A 16,894-nucleotide genomic window follows, 5' to 3' on the forward strand; every position below is an offset into this window, starting at 1 on the left:
AAACGGTGGAAGTAAAAGACCAAAGTGACATATCTGGCATTTTTCAATCTCTCAAACGTGTGTGGGCAGAAGTTCTCTTTTCCTGAAACTATACATTTTTCAGCTGACTCAAACGGATCTCGGAACAGGGCATTTATCACCATTCCTGCATGAAACTCCGTTTTCAATTCTTGCTTATCTTGTTCTTAGCAATTTTATTTATAAGTTTCTATTAAGGGAGTTGGATTAGGAAATTGTCAAACATAGATTATCTCTATAAATAAAGAAGAGTGTCCGTGTGTTTGTCTTTCATACAAATTTACAGTTTTATTCTGATCGCGATGAAATTCGGCACACTTGATATTCAAAACAAGAGGAAGGTAATTGTCTACATATGATTTCTTAAAAAACACCTCACGGTGTCCACTCTCTTTATATATATATATATATATATGACATGATATGAATGATTTGGAACTTGGTGGCGGCATAATAGATGCGTAGCGAAGAAACTTCCCAAGGTATAGACATGGCCAGATTCAAGATCATTTTATTATTGAGAAAAGCAAATCGAGATTTGCAATATTTGATTCACATACGGACGAGCGTCTTATGCGCCCGACATTTTTGTTAGCTTAGCACATATTTAGTTAACAAAGAAGGTAGCCGCCAAACGTGTTGCCAGCGAGAAAGCGTAAGCCAAAGTGTCGCAGCATTTCAGAGGAAGAAGGAAGGGAGTCAAAAGTTTCAGTTCGAGGTAAAAAAGTTTTGGTTTATATTTATTTGATTGGGCAAGAGGTATCTGCATTAAGCGGTACATAGGATCGCATAATTAATTTGAATGACGCAGTTTAGACTTATGGCGTTATTTTTAAGATAGAGAGAAGACGTCCCCAAATTAAATAAAAATAAAAAAGGTTATAACCAATTAAAATTAGAAGTTTGCTTTCATATTTTTTATCTTACACAATGTAAGATATAACAAAATACGATGGCTGCTTTAAAAATAACTGGCGACCTCAGAATTAACTATTCTAGATTTGGTGTTCTTCCTCGAAATTCACCTGTTTTCCCAAATTCGTTCAATCAAAAAAAGTTTTACAAAATATGAAATAGGTAATAAAACAAACTCCATATTCCAAATGTCGGTTTCCAGATGCCCATATTCGATTACGTTATTCAAAATTGGATGTCTCTAGGTACAGTTGTTTTTTCACAATGCAAGAAACATACATACATTCATGCAAGTTTCTTCATTATTTAATTTATTTAAGTATAATGCAGGGCTCTACTATTTGGTGGCAACAATTTGAAAAGTGAAACATCGTTTTATAGTGAACGACGCAAATGCCAGAACGAAATTAGGCCTTCTGGGCAAACTGACCTTTGGGCTAAAAATGCAGCAAACCGTCATCCATCTCGTGCATATTAAACTAAGTTCTTCGTCCAAGCCCAGAGACTTCCTAGAGGTCTAAGCACCTTTTCTAAACTTAAGGATCTTATATTAGGAAAGGCGAATGTGTTTTAGATGCAATGTTTAAATGTTGCCATGCTGGTTTTATATTCTCTATACTATTTCTATACTATACTCTATACTATATATTCTCTATACTATTTCTATACTATACTCTATACTATATATTCTCTATACTATTACTATACTATACTCTATACTATATATTCTCTATACTATTTCTATACTATACCCTATACTATATACTTAGGATGTAAACTGATGAAACGATGAATTGCCGAATGACTTGCTCCGGATATCTTCGCCTGTAAAAAGTGTTACTGCTTGTAATTGTAAAAAGGATTCCAAATTTTTGTTTCAGTTTTTACTTGTTTGGAATGTTCATTCACAACGATTATACGAATCGTTAACAAACAAAAAATACTTATTCAGTATCTGAAAATGGAAAATATCAAAATATTTCATTTATAATTATTCTTTATTATGAAGCTGGGGGATTACAACGATTTATAAAGTCGTTTAAAATGGAATCAAGTTTTAAATTAAAATTAAAATTTTTATTTTTGAAACAAGTAAGATGTCATTTTTTATATACTTAAAACTGTGAATTTTAGGATTACAGTTATACAGTCCACAGAATATTATAAGCCTTATTCCTACCACAAAGAGGAATTTCCCCAGAATGGCTATTAATTTCCTTTGGGCATTTTGCGTCGGTTCACTTTAAATGTCATTTCACTTTTCAGATTGTTGCCACCAAATATTAGAGCCCTGCCTTATATTTAAAGAAATTAAATAATGAAGAATATGCATGAATGTATGTATTTTTGTCACACTGTGGAAAAACAGCGGTACCTACAACCATCAAATTTTGAATAATGTAGTCCTTCGCTTGAATATGGGCATTTGGAAGCCCAAATTTGGAATTTGTTTTAGTATCTATTCCATATTTTGTCAAACAAATTCAACGATTTCAAAGCGAGCAATGGCAACACTGTACGGAAGAAGAAAAAACATTTTTGTCTCTAGCGCGCAAGACTGTGTATCGGAAATTCTAAAGATATGCTCTTTTAAATATTTTGTGATACTGCTGTTGAATTGAATTGTATGGTTTAAGTGAGAAGAACATGATATTTAATAAGTACTGTAACACAAAAAACATTAAAAAATGCCCCTTTGGGCACAATATAAAATCTGAAAGCTTTCATATTTTTTTAATTTTTATTACGATTTAGTTTTATGATATGTGTTTAACTGTTTTGATGCTAGCTTTAGAATATTATGAAAAAAATGAGCTTTAAATCATGAACTGCCTACTTGAGTTATTATTTATTGCTACTTTAGTTATTATTCTTAGCATTAATAGTGAGATCAATATTTTGGTTAATATAATTTCAGAAAGGGGAAGAGAAGAAACTGGTGAAGGAAAAAGAAGAGCGATGAGAAAGAAAAATATGTAAGGCGTGGACGTGTAGCTTCAACTAGCAGAGATCTAAAAATTTTAACTGCAGATTTTCCTTGTTGGGATACCTTTTTCTTGTTGTTATTGCCATTCTGAATTACTAAAAAAAAATGATTGTAACCTCGACACCAGTTGAGATTACGAAAAGTATTACAAGCATAACAAAAAGGTTGCGTTTAAAAATACGAAACGTAAATTATATTACTAGGAAAATAAGCTGATATTTCAATTTTACTCCACCGCAGACGCACTCAGCTGTTTAGTACTTATGTCTATAAGTACTATTTTCGAAAATGAGAGTTAATTATCCGAGAGAAATCATTGAGGATTGAAAATAAGAGTTGAGCACAGGATAGAATACAGATATAATGCGGAAAAAAAAAGACAATTATAATCTCCCCTTCTACTACGCTGATTGACGAATCAAATAAACTATAAAATAAAATAACAAACCAACAAACACCGCGGAGAAAAAAAGGGGGGTACAAGTTCTATATCTTCCGTTCTACTGGGCCCATTGACGAAATTCAACTTCCGTTTCTCATGTCTCGAAAGCGCACTTGGGATATATATTACATTAATATATAACATTTCTCTAATATAGGTATTTTGACACAAAATCGGACTTTTTCTGAAATGACATGCCAGTTGCTTCCCAGATTTCGATTTTACTACTCAAATTCCGGCAAAGTGCCCAAATTTTGTTAAAAATCGCACGAGCAGTTTTTAAAAAATTGGCTCTAAAAGTTTTATGTCCTCAGTGTTAATTTAATTTGGTATATATTTATTAATATGTCTTTTTTTACTAAACTTATTTGATCCTTCCTTTCACATTTTCGAAATTGAAGTTCATTCCAAATAAAACTTGCGCATTGTTTGTGATTTCTTTTTAAAATTTCTGATTTTAAATCGTTTTTATATATTTTTCGAAAAAACTTTTGAATTACAACCTGTAAAATTTTACCATCATCTTAAAGTAGATGTATTTTTAAGCACAACCGCCGTGTTTTGAAATGTGGCATATTTGTTATAAGCAAAAAATGTAGTTTACGCACTTTGTTAAAATTACTTAAAAGAATGAACGATGACTTTTTTTCGGCTCGTGTACAATGAAAAAAGGGGAAGGAAAATAGGTTGCTATAAATTAAGTAGTTGGCCAAGTGAATTAATTTTGGCCCAAGCTGAAAAAAAAAATGTTTCAAGATAAATTTCAGGATTTCTCCGTAAATTTCGCACCAGATTTTACAAAATTTAATAATTAGGCATAGTTTGAGTCGTAAAATCAAAATATAGTAAACATTTGGCATGTCATTTCGGAAAAAGTCCGATTTTGTGTCAAAATACCTATATTAGAACAGTGCTATATATAAATCTAATATATATCCTAAGTCGCGCTTTTGAGATATGAAAAACGGAATTTGAATTTCGTCAATCGGCCCAGTAGAACGAGAGATATAGAACTGTTTACCCTTTTTTTCCCGCGATGTATGTTGGTTTGTTATTTTATTTTATATTTTATTCGATTCGTTAGAGAACTGGAGGTTTAGTGGCGAAAAATAATTCGTATATGAACAATAAGAAAATACACGGGCGAACGATAAAAATAAGAAGATAAGATAACCGAATGTGCGAATATTTACACAGTATTTATTGTTAATTTACGTAAAATTTGTTTTCCTAGGTAGCGAATTAAAAAAATATGAAAATATCATAACAGCGGTTTTGGGTTGTTACGTGCTTAACACAAAGTATCATCAGAGAAATTTTGCCGTCTAACGAAATCGAGAATGAGGAAGAAAAAGTAGGAAATGTAGGAAAATGTAACAATGTAGGAAAAAATACTGTTTTCAAAAATAATAATCATTGAAAAATCAATAAAATGAGGGGGGCTGACTTGTGGATTATTCTGAAATCACATGACCCATGATCAAAAATTTATTAAAAAATTATGTATAAAATTAGCAAACGGTAGATGAAAATTTAAAAAGTGTTTCTTCATATTTATGGATGTAAGCTTTCATTTCATTTTAATTATTTTATAAATATAGCTACTCTTTTAATACCTTCATGTATTATGCATTGCTCATTCGGTGTCTGAGTATTTAAAGTAATGCTTTAAAGCCACAAGACAATTCTCGGAAGACAAAGTTCATTCCCAAGGCAAAATTATTCCTAACAATGGCAATTGAAATTATTCTTTGGCGTTGGTTGTAGAGACATTAGGTTATTTTAAAGCAGGTTATTTAAGCAGGACATTAGATCACTTTTCCTCTTCTCCCGGCAGATGAAAAATGAGCAATACCCTCGCCGGAACTCGAACCTCGGACTTCTCGATACGCGTCGAGTGTGCTGGCCAATGCACCACGAAGTTATGCTAAGAAGGCGGGAGAAATGACCTACATGTTCTACGAAATGGAGCCTATGAACCTTGGGATGGTAGCCTCGAAAAAAGAGCAATTCCAAAGTAATATTTCTTTAATTGGTAAGAGTACTTTACACACTGTCAGGCAGTGCGTTTGGAGTAGTTCTTTCACTTAACTAAGGAAGTTGGCATAAGACTAAATTACTTACGTTATTTGTTATTCACTGAACATAAAGCATGATCATCAATCATTTCTTAAATATTGTATGACCCGACGAATATCATTTTCTTAATTTTTGTTAGTTGCCTAGGTGTCCTATAGCTTCTTCTGTCTTCAAGCTTTCAATAACGTTGTTAACCACAATTTGGGGAACTAAGTTCCTCCACATTGCTGCAGCCGTACAGTCTTCAGGACATTTACATCTCTAGGAGTTTCATGTCTCCGTGTAACTACTTTTCCAGAGTAGTCTCATAAGTTCTTTTTCGTGTTCAGATAAGGAGATTTTGCTGGTCACTCAATATCTTCATTTTCAAGAAATGTGTCAACGAAGTTTGTTTTGTGATGACAAGCATTATCATTCATAGGTAAAAAATCAGATAAATATGAAGATCTGAAAAGTCTTACATAACATCAGTCAATACAATTGATTCTATGACAGATCCGCCGTTTAAACTACACTTTAATTTCTAAATAATCCGTCCAACTCCACTGCACACAGAAGCTACAACAGGCACATAGAAGCTACAGCGAGTACCCTCCTAATTCGCATTATAAGTACACTTAACAGTCAACGCTACATCTCTAAGCCCGTTCTCTTTCCTACCTTCAGAGCTTGTCTGCGGCGACATTTAAGCAAGACAATGCACGACCATCCATTGCACGCAATGTTTAAGCTTTCTTCTTAGCCCACCACGTTGCATGGTCACATTGGTCTGCCCATTCTTCAGATCTATCGCCCATCGAACATGTCTGGTCAATGACTGGAGAATACCCAGTCCGATATGCCGCACCCGCGGGGGTACACCAGATGAACTTAGGCTACATGTAGAGGTATCATTGGCTGCAGTTCCCCAACCACACATCCAAAGCCTATTTCACTCATTGGCGTGGCGGATAATAATAAACGTGGAGGCAACACTCAAAAGTGATTTTCTCGTCTTCCTCACCTGAAAGAAAGATGTATTTCAAATGAATTATCATTGATGTTATGTGTAATCTGTGAAAAGTATTGGCTTTGATCAGTGGTGGATACAGCCGGAGCGATTTCGGTCCGATCAAGAAACTCGAACGATTGAATTGACACAGATGACTCAGCGAGACAGCCCTACGCATGAGGCAGGCATGGATGCGCGGACCATGAGGCAGGCATGGATGCGCGGACCATGAGGCAGGCATGGATGCAGGCATGGACGCAAACTCATATGACATACGGTAGCTGAAGGATGTAGGGTAGGGCCTATCATCGACAGTCGTTAAGTAGATTTATGAAAATACCGTACAGTCACATTCTAATTTAACGAGCCAGTAACAAAATATTTGAAGAATAAAGGATTAGATTACATCCCAGCATATAACATGATAAGGGGGGCTACAAGCTCTTTAAAAGCCATTTCTAGAAACATGTTATGTGTAAATGTAGAAACAAAATTTAAGGCATCAAAATTGTTTGCAACGGATTGCAATAATGAACTAGAAAGGGTAGGTTGTGATATAATTATAGTGAATTATACGTTAGAAGATGCCGAAGAGTGAAGCAAATAGACGACGAAGAATAGTCCGGCTATAATTTCAATTGCCCTGTCAAACAATTCGAAGTTACTATCTTTAATTTTATAATGAATAACACCATTTCATCGACGGGAAGTAGGTTTAAAGGGCATAGGAAGTCGTATCTCTCCTCGATCCCAAAAACGTTTGGAAGCCATTGTCGCCGGACTCTTTCGAGTATTTGTCTATATTTTTAGAACATTATGCAGATGTAACAATTGATAATTTTAAGGAAAAATATCAGGGCCTAGTAAGTAAACGGAAAATACTAAAAAAAGCAATTGCTTACTAGTCATTATTTACCGAGTCAGAACGACAGAATGCTGTATCTATTAATAAGCATTCATCCAAAGTTAAATGCAATTTTTGCAAAAACTGCATCTTGTGTGTGTATAAATTACTCTTGAAATAAAAGTTATACAGTACAGCTTACGCCAACGTATTTTTTGCTTATGAGTTTGTACTCATAACGCAAATTGAATGCGAAAAATCCTTTTCAAAATTAAAAAAATTAGATTAAGGAGTACTATGAAGCAAGCTATTTGAAGCCGTTGCTATTGGTGAACATAGAGAAAGGCTAAAGCAAATCTGAAGATAGAAAGGAGGATATATTTGCCTAGGGACTGGAAATAAAAAATATTTAAATGGCCAATTATGAATCAAGCGCTGCTTCGTTTATTTAATTATTTAGTCACTGTTATTTATTGTTTGTAGTTTATTTGCATATATATATATATATACATAAGAAAAGTGTTACTTTTCTGCAAAGTTATACTTTTATTTTATAAAATTATTTTTGATGATGATTTATGACATTTCATATGGGGCCTTAAGGCCGGCATATTTTTCCTGCCAGGGACGATTCTTTGGCCAATCCGCCACTGGTTTTGGTATCTCTTTTTCTTCTTTGAGCTGCATTTTGAATGGACAGCAGCGTAGTTCATTATATGCGGAATCAGGTGTCTAAGATTCCATTTTTGTCAAAATTTTAATTGAAAAAATCTGGAATTGTTAAAACGGCGAAGATCAAATAAGAATTTTTACTGAAATTATTCATTGCAATTACGAGTTCTTATGATCCAATATCTAAAATTTAGAATTTAAATGTTTGCATAGCATTTTAGAATTACGAAGTGCGGTCAGCACCCTGCGCCGACCGACGAATAGCAATATGTCGCTGTTAAATGTAGTATGGTGCTGCCATCTATCGAATTAATACGTTACTTGAAATAAATTGAAACCTCGTAGAAACTGCATACTGTTTGTACCAGTTCTACGAATGCATCCAATGGATATTATACTTTTCTCCTTCCCCCAGGGCTTAATTTCTAAAAGTAGAAGTCTCGGAGGCCTATGGAAGACCGTCGGGAAAGAGGAACAAGAGACAAGAGTAAATAAATAAATAAAATGTCTATTAAAATCATTAAAAATTAAATAGGTAATGAGTAAAAAATTATTTTTTACATATATATTTTTCGCCCTGCGGGCAGAAAGACTTAGCGGTGCAAAACAGGACATGTGTTTGGTTTCGAAGTTTGAAACGGATTAATGGGAATTCTTTTACTCTAAAATGATTAAAAATGCTGTGATCAACATTACTTGCATAGCTATATTATCGGAAGTAATATACCAATTCTATAGAAGAGTTTTGGTAAAATATTCGAAACGTGTGCCTGAAAATAGTTTGACGCACGCGCTCATACAATGTTATAACAAAGATGAAAGTAGTTCTTTTGTTTTTCACAAAGTTCTTTTTTTTCCAGATCCTGGTATCACCTGTAGAAGAACAGCATGTGGTCGAATTTGTAGAGATCAGAACTGCGCTGCTGTACATAAAGAAACATCTTTAAGTGTTCTAATAAATGTTTTAAAACTTTCTAAGCAGACTGTTGACGTATGCGTGTATATGATTACTTGCAGCATATTAGCAGAAGCGTTAGTAGATTGTCAGAAAAGAGGATTAATGTTAAGGGTTATAACGGAAGAGAGGAATAGTGGTGAAGAAGGTGAAGTATTTGGCTCCCAAATAGGAAAATTAAGAAGTTCCGGTAAGATTTTATTTTCAATATGAATCATAATTTTGTTACTGTACATATTTCCTAGTGTTAAACAGTTAAAATGGATACCTTTTGACACTCGCACCTTCAATGTCAGTGTTGGGTAAAACTGCCTTTGTGTTTGGCCTTTGCAACAGCCAACCTACACATGCATTCATATGTGTAATCTGTATACATGGATTTACATACCTTATATTTAACTGCCTTCTACTGGCCACTGGCATTTTTTCTCTTAGGGAATTTTTTGTTTGTTTGTTTGTGTGGTTTAGAGAGGAGGATATCTCTCAAAATAGCTTGCTGAATTTATGTGGTGGAAAACTGAACAGGCAAGTATTATTTCAAAGAAATTTTTAAAACCATAGCTGAACAGTAACTACCAGTTTATGAAAATGTAAATATTGGACCATGTAGACTTTCTTTTTCTTTGTAAAAATCTCTTGCTTTTTATGTGGAGACCAACAATGCCTATGAGCTGTACCAGGTAGCCAAAATAAAAATATTTTTTTTGCTTATTCACAAAATTTCCAGTGAGTTGGTAACTTTTTATGGTGGTTCAGATAATCATTAAATACCAAAATAAGAATGGCTGATATGCAGGTCATGTGGAATCAAAGCATTTTCTTGCTGGAAAATGGTGGCAGAGTGATGAGCCTTAAAAGATAACGCGATTGGCCGCAGGGGGGGGGGGACTTAAAATATAGGGTGGTTATAATTAAAGTTCCACTTTAAAATGGTAATTTCAAAATTGTGAAATTTTTTGTGTAAAATGTGCAGTAGACAGTTATATATCTCCCGTTCTACTAGGCGGATTGATGAAATTCAACTTGCATTTTTCATTTCTCGGAAGTGCAACTTAGGATATGCATTAGATTTATATATAGCATTGTTCTAGTATAGGTATTTTGATATGAAATCCGACTTTTTCTGAAATGACATGGCAATTTTACCATATTTCGATTCTATGACTTAAATTATGCCAAACTGCCAAGTTTTGTGAAAATCGCACACATGGTTTTTAAAAAATGAGCTTTCAAAATGTTAGCTCCTGAATGTTAATTGAATTTGATATATATTTATGAATATCTTTTTATTAAATTTACATGATTCATTCTTCTGAATTAAAAATTTAGTTCAAAATTTTTATTAATCCAAATGTAATTTACACATTTTTTTGATTTATTTTTAAAATTTGTATTTTAAAATTTTTCTTATAAATTTTCAAAAACATTTGTATTATAACCTATAAAAATTTTAATATCTTAACTAAAAAAATTATATACCTTTACTTTGTATTGATTCTAATTTTCTGTGTTGGCACTATAGACACAGAGAACAAATGCAACAACAAATGTTCGCAGCACATTGAAGAAATTGTTTTCATGTGTTCCAAATACAGATATTTTTCACATTCGACGAAGCACATTTTTGTTTTTTTTTTTGTGCTTGCATCTTTAACCTTTTTTTTTTTTTTTGTTTACAATAATTTTTTTGCAATAAAACAATTTATGGCATTTTCACTCTCATTTCCAGAATCTATATCGCTGTGTGAATCAGTATCGTGAACTAAAAATTAATGATCACTTCCATCCTCATTTTCTTCAATACATTCTTCATCAGTTGATACATTTAATAATGTTTGCAAATTTCTTCATTGTAAGATGAGTTATGCAACGTGTTAGCCGCTTTCTACACTATCAGAAATGAACTATTACTGTAATGGTAAGAGGTGCACTGGGTGTAAAAGACCCAATGTGATTAAAGCCAAGACTCTGAATCAAAGACCCAGCGAAAAAACTTTGGAAACATAAAGAGGTTGACCTAAGACATGACTATATTGGACCTCAACATTTCGCATGAAATAGGTGTGCTTTGAGAAAAGTTTGTTTAAATGCATGTGTCCACTAGACCCAGTGCGTGTGCTTGCGGGTTAAAGTAGATGTATTTAAGCATACCTGCAAAAAATGAAGCGCTTTTTTTATTCAAAATTTCCTAAGATATATGTTAATTTATATTTTGGGAGCATTTTGAAATTTGGCATATTTATTATGAGCAATAACAAAAATGTGGTTTATGCACTATGTTAAAATTATTTGAAAGAATGAATGATTGATCTTTTTTCCCGCTCGTGCATCAATGAAAAAATTAATTTTTAACTTTCTTCGTAAATTTCTCTCCAAAAATTACAAAATTTAATATCTAGGCATTGAGTCATAGAATCGAAATATAGAAAAAAATTGTTATTTCAGAAAAAGTCCAATTTTGCGTCAAAATACCTATATTAGAAAAATGCTAGATAGAAATCTAATATATATCCTAAGTCGCACTTTCGAGGCATGAAAAACGCAATTCGAATTTCATCAATTGGCCTAGTAAAACAGGAGGTAAAGAACTGTCCTCCCCCCTTTATTTTTTGGTGCAATGTACATATATGCATGCACACATACATCAATTTCTGGACCCCCCCCTCCTCGCCGGATAACAGAATAGTACCTTACTTTTTATGAATAAATTTGATTTAAATTCTAATCAAGAGAGAAGATAAACATGCCAAAATAAAACATAAAATTAGGCAAAGCAACGACTGTATTTGCCGTAGATTTTATTCAAGATTATCGATTTTCGAGGGCAAACAGGTGCAGGTCCCTCTTCATCAAAAGTAAAGAAATCTAGCAGCTAACATTTCTTTGCTTCTGATAAAAAGGGACTTGCACCTGTTTGCCCTTGAAATTGATCAAGTCTTGATTAAAATCTATTCCAAACGCAGGGTTGTTGCTTTTCTTAATTTTATAAATCCTGATGTATTATTATTAATAATAAATGACTGAGGGTATGGTTGTTGGCTTTAACTAATAACAATACCTATAGTCATTAAAGAGAATTCTCATATTGCTTATTCTTAATATATTTTAGGTAACCGAATTTTTTTGAAGAACAATTGACAGTTTCTTATAAAACTTTGATGAATCCCCTTACATATGCTATTAACTCTCTCAGCGTTATGGCTGGAAAATTCCATACAGAAGGTTGCCTTCCACATTCATTATACATGAAAATTTCTGCTAGCTTTATTGGAAGAAAAGGAATCAAGGTACAAAATGAAAGAGTAATTTTTTGAATAAAATCAAGAAAATATCACTTATTCATGACATTTTGAGGAACTTTGGAATTTCAGGGCTAAACCCATAATGCTCAGAGGGTTAAGAGAAAATGCATATTACATGCAAAAATATTTACATTTATTACATAAACTCAAAATGGAAAATAAGTTTAACTTTGATCTTATCCTAAAGTGTCTGCTAAAATGACTTCCTCATGTATATTGATGTGAATAATTTGATAAATCTATTAAGTTGTATAATTTAGATGATTTGATACTTAGAACAATCCTGATATTATTTTTAGTTACAATGAATGTGAACTAATAATTACTAATCTTTCTTAGGTATATCTGTCAGATGCAGATCATCATCATTTTGGATGCATCATAAATTTCTTATTGCAGATAATGAAATTTTAGTTAATGGATCTTTTAACTGGACTAATCAAGCTGTTATGGGAAATTATGAAAACTTGATTATTACTAGTGAACAACATCTTGTACAGCCATTTGTATCAGAATTTCAGAGACTGTGGGATGTTCTAGCACCAGAAGAATTTGTAGCTGGAAATGCTCTGACATGATAAAACATTCATAACTTTTTTAATCTGCTTAAAATTCTGAATATGAGAATTTCAAAAATTTGTATGTAACATATTTTGTACATTATTTAATAAATTTTCATTTTATTGTTCTTGTGTATCTGTTATTAGAAAAACTAAATTGAGCACACTAAGCTTCAGGTTCAAGATATTTGATAATAGCTTTATATACATCCTGAAGTAATCATCACCAATGCTGTCAATTATATATCATGCTGAATTTTTTTAAACATCGACAGATCAATAGGACATCTGATAATGTCCTTCTAACAACAGCATTTGTCTATAATTATGTAGAAATATTCAAAAGAAGTTTAATTTTCATATATTGAGAATTTGGTGAGTTTTAGATTCAAAAATATGTGTATGGATAAATAAAATAATACAGTTATTAATTATATTATGAATCATAGTTAATGCTGTTCAACATACGCAGTGACATAGATAAACTAGCCATGCTAAGCTTTATTACTTTGAATATGTACTGGCCCCCTTTAGGCAGATTTACAAACTAATTGTGGGTATCTCAAGGTAATGGACTTGACATGAAGTGGAAGACTAATTTTTATTGATTTGCTGAAGAAAAAACTTCTGTAATTAATTTCTATCATGAATATAACACACTAATAATTCATATTTAAAATAATTAACCTTCTTTATTTAAAAAAATTAATTAGGTTACAAAACAAAGAGGTTGAATAACATAAAACTTGAAAGGGACAGACATTTTTGCCTACGATATTATTTTTTTAAGATTTATATCTAAAAAATTTCAATTGATTTTTTTATATTTTAAATGGTAGAAATATATGCAACACATTGCTAATATTAAACTTTAAATATTAATTTATCTTGAATTTTCTTTCTTTTCTTCTGGGACAGCATATGTAAGCAAAATTTGAAAATGGGCCATATGATCCAAATGTAATCCATGTTGTTAACTCTACAAGGAAAGGGCTGATGTGTAGTATGGCTTTCAGAAAACAGATACATTAATCTAGAGGAATTTTTCTTATACTAAAACACCAGTGGCGTAGCTAGGGTGGGACAAGAGGGGCCATCTGTCCCCGGGCACAGCATTCAGGGTGCACCAAATTGATGTTATGAAATTTTAGAATAAATGTTTTCCATTCTTGGCACAGAGAAAGGGACGCAAAATCTTCAGCTGTCCCCTGGTGCCAAAAACCATAGCTACGCCTCTGTAAAATACAAATATATATTAAAAAAATGATGGTAGGCTCTGTCTTTTAGTTTAAAGAGTTGCTGGTGTTTAATGCTTAGGCTTACTAATGGGAAGTGTGAGGATGTTATAGAACAAATAAAATGTGTAATTGGAGAGTTACTTTGCACCATATTGAAATTAAAATGATGTTTCATAAAATCGAATTTTTTTTCATTTTGTATGATGTCTACAGTGAAATCTCCCATCATAACGATAGGAACATTTATATCTATAGTAAACTCTTCATCGATCAGTAAAGTAATCTCAGAACATTTTGTCAGTGTACTAACAAGAACAACTTGAAATCTCCTGCATTAAAAGTTGAATGAATATATACAAATGTATAAATCTTGACTATCCATTAACAATTACATCTACCATACAAATATCACCTTCTTCTGAATCCTGTATCCTCTTATGCTGTTTAACAGTAAATTATATTGGTACAGAATCTGATAAACGCCCCTAATTTCTATAAATCACAAGACCACTAGCTTAAGGAAATAAAATAAAATACAGCGAACACACCACTGTCCAGAAGCCAACCTTAACAACTCACATGTGGTTGTACGTGCACACACAGGGTGACTTCATCAAAATTTTGCTGTTTTTAATGTTACTACCCTTTTGCTTAATAATAAACCCCCCTTTTTTAGCATTTGCTTATGTGCTTTCTCATTTATCTAATTATACATTTAGATTGATTGTAACATTTGCAGTTTGAAAGATATAAGCATTTGCACACACCTCTAATAGTATTTTGATTTTTGCAGTTGTTTTGATGTAGGAAGAGTTATACATTATTCGTTGGATAAATTTTGGTATTCTACAGTATACTAAGTATTCTAAGTATATGTCATAGTACACTTGCATGTCTGTAAAATGAAAACTGTAAATTTACTTATAATATACTTCCAATAAAAAATAGCAAAATTTGAAAAATTTGATCAGTAAGAAAATAAATATTTTTGCTATTTTTCACTAGCCCATAATAATAGAAGCTTAGGCACTTCTATTTGTTGTAGGTAACAGTTTGTTGCAACTACTAGTCTTGTTTGTATACATTAGGATAATTAAGATACATCTTTAATATTGGATAACATATAAATGTTTATTGGAGGCATTAAGGCAACAAGAGTTAGCGTAATATTCAGAAGTAAAATTTTGCACTAAGAAACACAAGGCATATGTTGGGAAAAAAGAAATATAAATCATCTGTTGCCCAACACTGTTAGTCAGAAAATCAGATTTTTATTGGTGAATTACATTTTATAGAGGCTTTTCACATTCATAAAAAATCATTCAGTTCTAATTAACAATTCCAATTTCAATCTGTCTTTACCCTCAGCTTTAAGGAAATTACTTTGTAGTTGTTTTTATTCTTTATCAATAGATGGCACCAGTAGTTTGACTTAAGTTTTCTCATTGTTATTGCCTGAGCACAAGCTTGTAACTTTAACATGTCCAATAATCATTATTTGCCATGTTATTCGAATTCAAAACTTTAGATGTAATGTAAAGTTTACATTTAAAGTTTTGAATTAGAATACATCATTTTTAACATTATCGTATGTAATATAAATGCAACTCAATGCATTAGTTATTTTGTTAAAAAAAATACAGTGAAATTCTTTTACATTAGAATTATCATTAGCACATAAAAGTTTCATTACAAAATTGTATATAGTTAAATTTAGAAATCATTATTCATTGTTAGCTGTATTGTAAAAGAATACTATTTACTATAGAGAGATTCATCTCATACATTGTTTTCCTTTAATAAAGGAAATAAAGCTTTAATTTTTAGAATGCATCAGTTTATAAGTCTCTGCAACAATTCTTCAATTTTTATATGGTTATGACCATATACTTATTTACAGACCTTGGGAAAAATCAACATTGTATAGTCTAAAACAGGGATGGGCAAACTACGGCTCGCCAGAAGGTTCTATGTGGCCCGCGGATAGAATTTTAATTTGCCAGTCCGAGGAAAGTTAAAATAAATATATTATTTATGTATCATATATACATCTCCTTTTCTACTTTCGTTAAATATTTTTTTCGTCCTTATTTCAAAGGACTGATGATCTTTTTACTTTCTCTATTTTTATTCTACAAAACACAAATTGACGGAAACAGCTTTCAATCGGTAAAGTGTTAACAGCAGAAGTTCTTTGTTAGTTATAGCTGTAAATTGGCACCAACAAGCATTATCTCTTTCTCGGGGAGCAGACATATGGGAATCCAATTATAGGTGAATTAGACCTCTTAGGAAAAATTTAATAAAACAATCTGTTTGCTGGGTAGCTGGCTAGTTTTATTTCCCAAAGTTAAATTCAATACCCTCAGTAAATGAAGAGAAGCTTAAGAATGAAGATGGCTTGAAAAAAACTGCACTTTTAGTTCGAATGAAGATTTCAAGATTTTAGTGTCATTCAAACAGAATTGAATTTTTTTTAACCATGCCTTTCAAGGTAAATTGTGAAGCAGTGATGTCAGATTTGCAGCTTGAATTAACTGAATTGCAATCTAACAATCATCTCAAGCAGCTGTTTCTAAATATGCCAAAGTGAGTTTTACAAATCGTTATCGAAAGTAAGTTTTCCAAATTTTTAATATCTCATGCCCAGAAAATCAGTGCTATGTTTGTTTCATCTAGATATGAGAACAAGTATTTTCAACCATAAATCTTAGAAAGAATTATTTCAGAAGTAGATTGACAGATGAACATTTAACCTCACTCCTTATAATCAGTACATCTCACTTCGAACCTCAATATAAGGAACTTTTAAAAATGAAATCGCAGTTTCATTTAGCTCATTAACATAGTTCAATTGTAATACTTGTACAGTACAAAGTCCGTAATCCAGA

General features: G+C 32.2%; 1 protein-coding gene across 3 annotated transcripts in view; it reads left to right on the plus strand.

Moving 5' to 3' along the window:
• Positions 1-12,893, plus strand: part of zuc (Mitochondrial cardiolipin hydrolase zuc) — a 158,854-nt gene extending 145,961 nt beyond the window's left edge. The window contains exons 1-3 of one of the 3 annotated variants that reach the window (XM_035369527.2): positions 8,285-8,435; positions 8,809-9,093; positions 12,545-12,893. In XM_035369527.2, coding sequence (XP_035225418.1) covers positions 8,399-8,435; positions 8,809-9,093; positions 12,545-12,783 — 561 coding nt within the window. In that variant the 5' untranslated portion in view covers positions 8,285-8,398 and the 3' untranslated portion in view covers positions 12,784-12,893. Of the gene's footprint in view, positions 1-8,284; positions 8,436-8,546; positions 9,094-12,544 lie in introns of those variants that run through there. The other 2 variants (XM_035369525.2, XR_015040457.1) reach the window with 2 other exon arrangements.
• The last annotated feature ends 4,001 nt before the right edge of the window (positions 12,894-16,894 follow it).

Source organism: Stegodyphus dumicola, chromosome 3 (assembly GCF_044657685.1).
Source record: "Stegodyphus dumicola isolate Sdum_Otavi_A_Nest chromosome 3, ASM4465768v1".
NCBI classification, from domain to species: Eukaryota; Metazoa; Arthropoda; class Arachnida; order Araneae; family Eresidae; genus Stegodyphus; species Stegodyphus dumicola.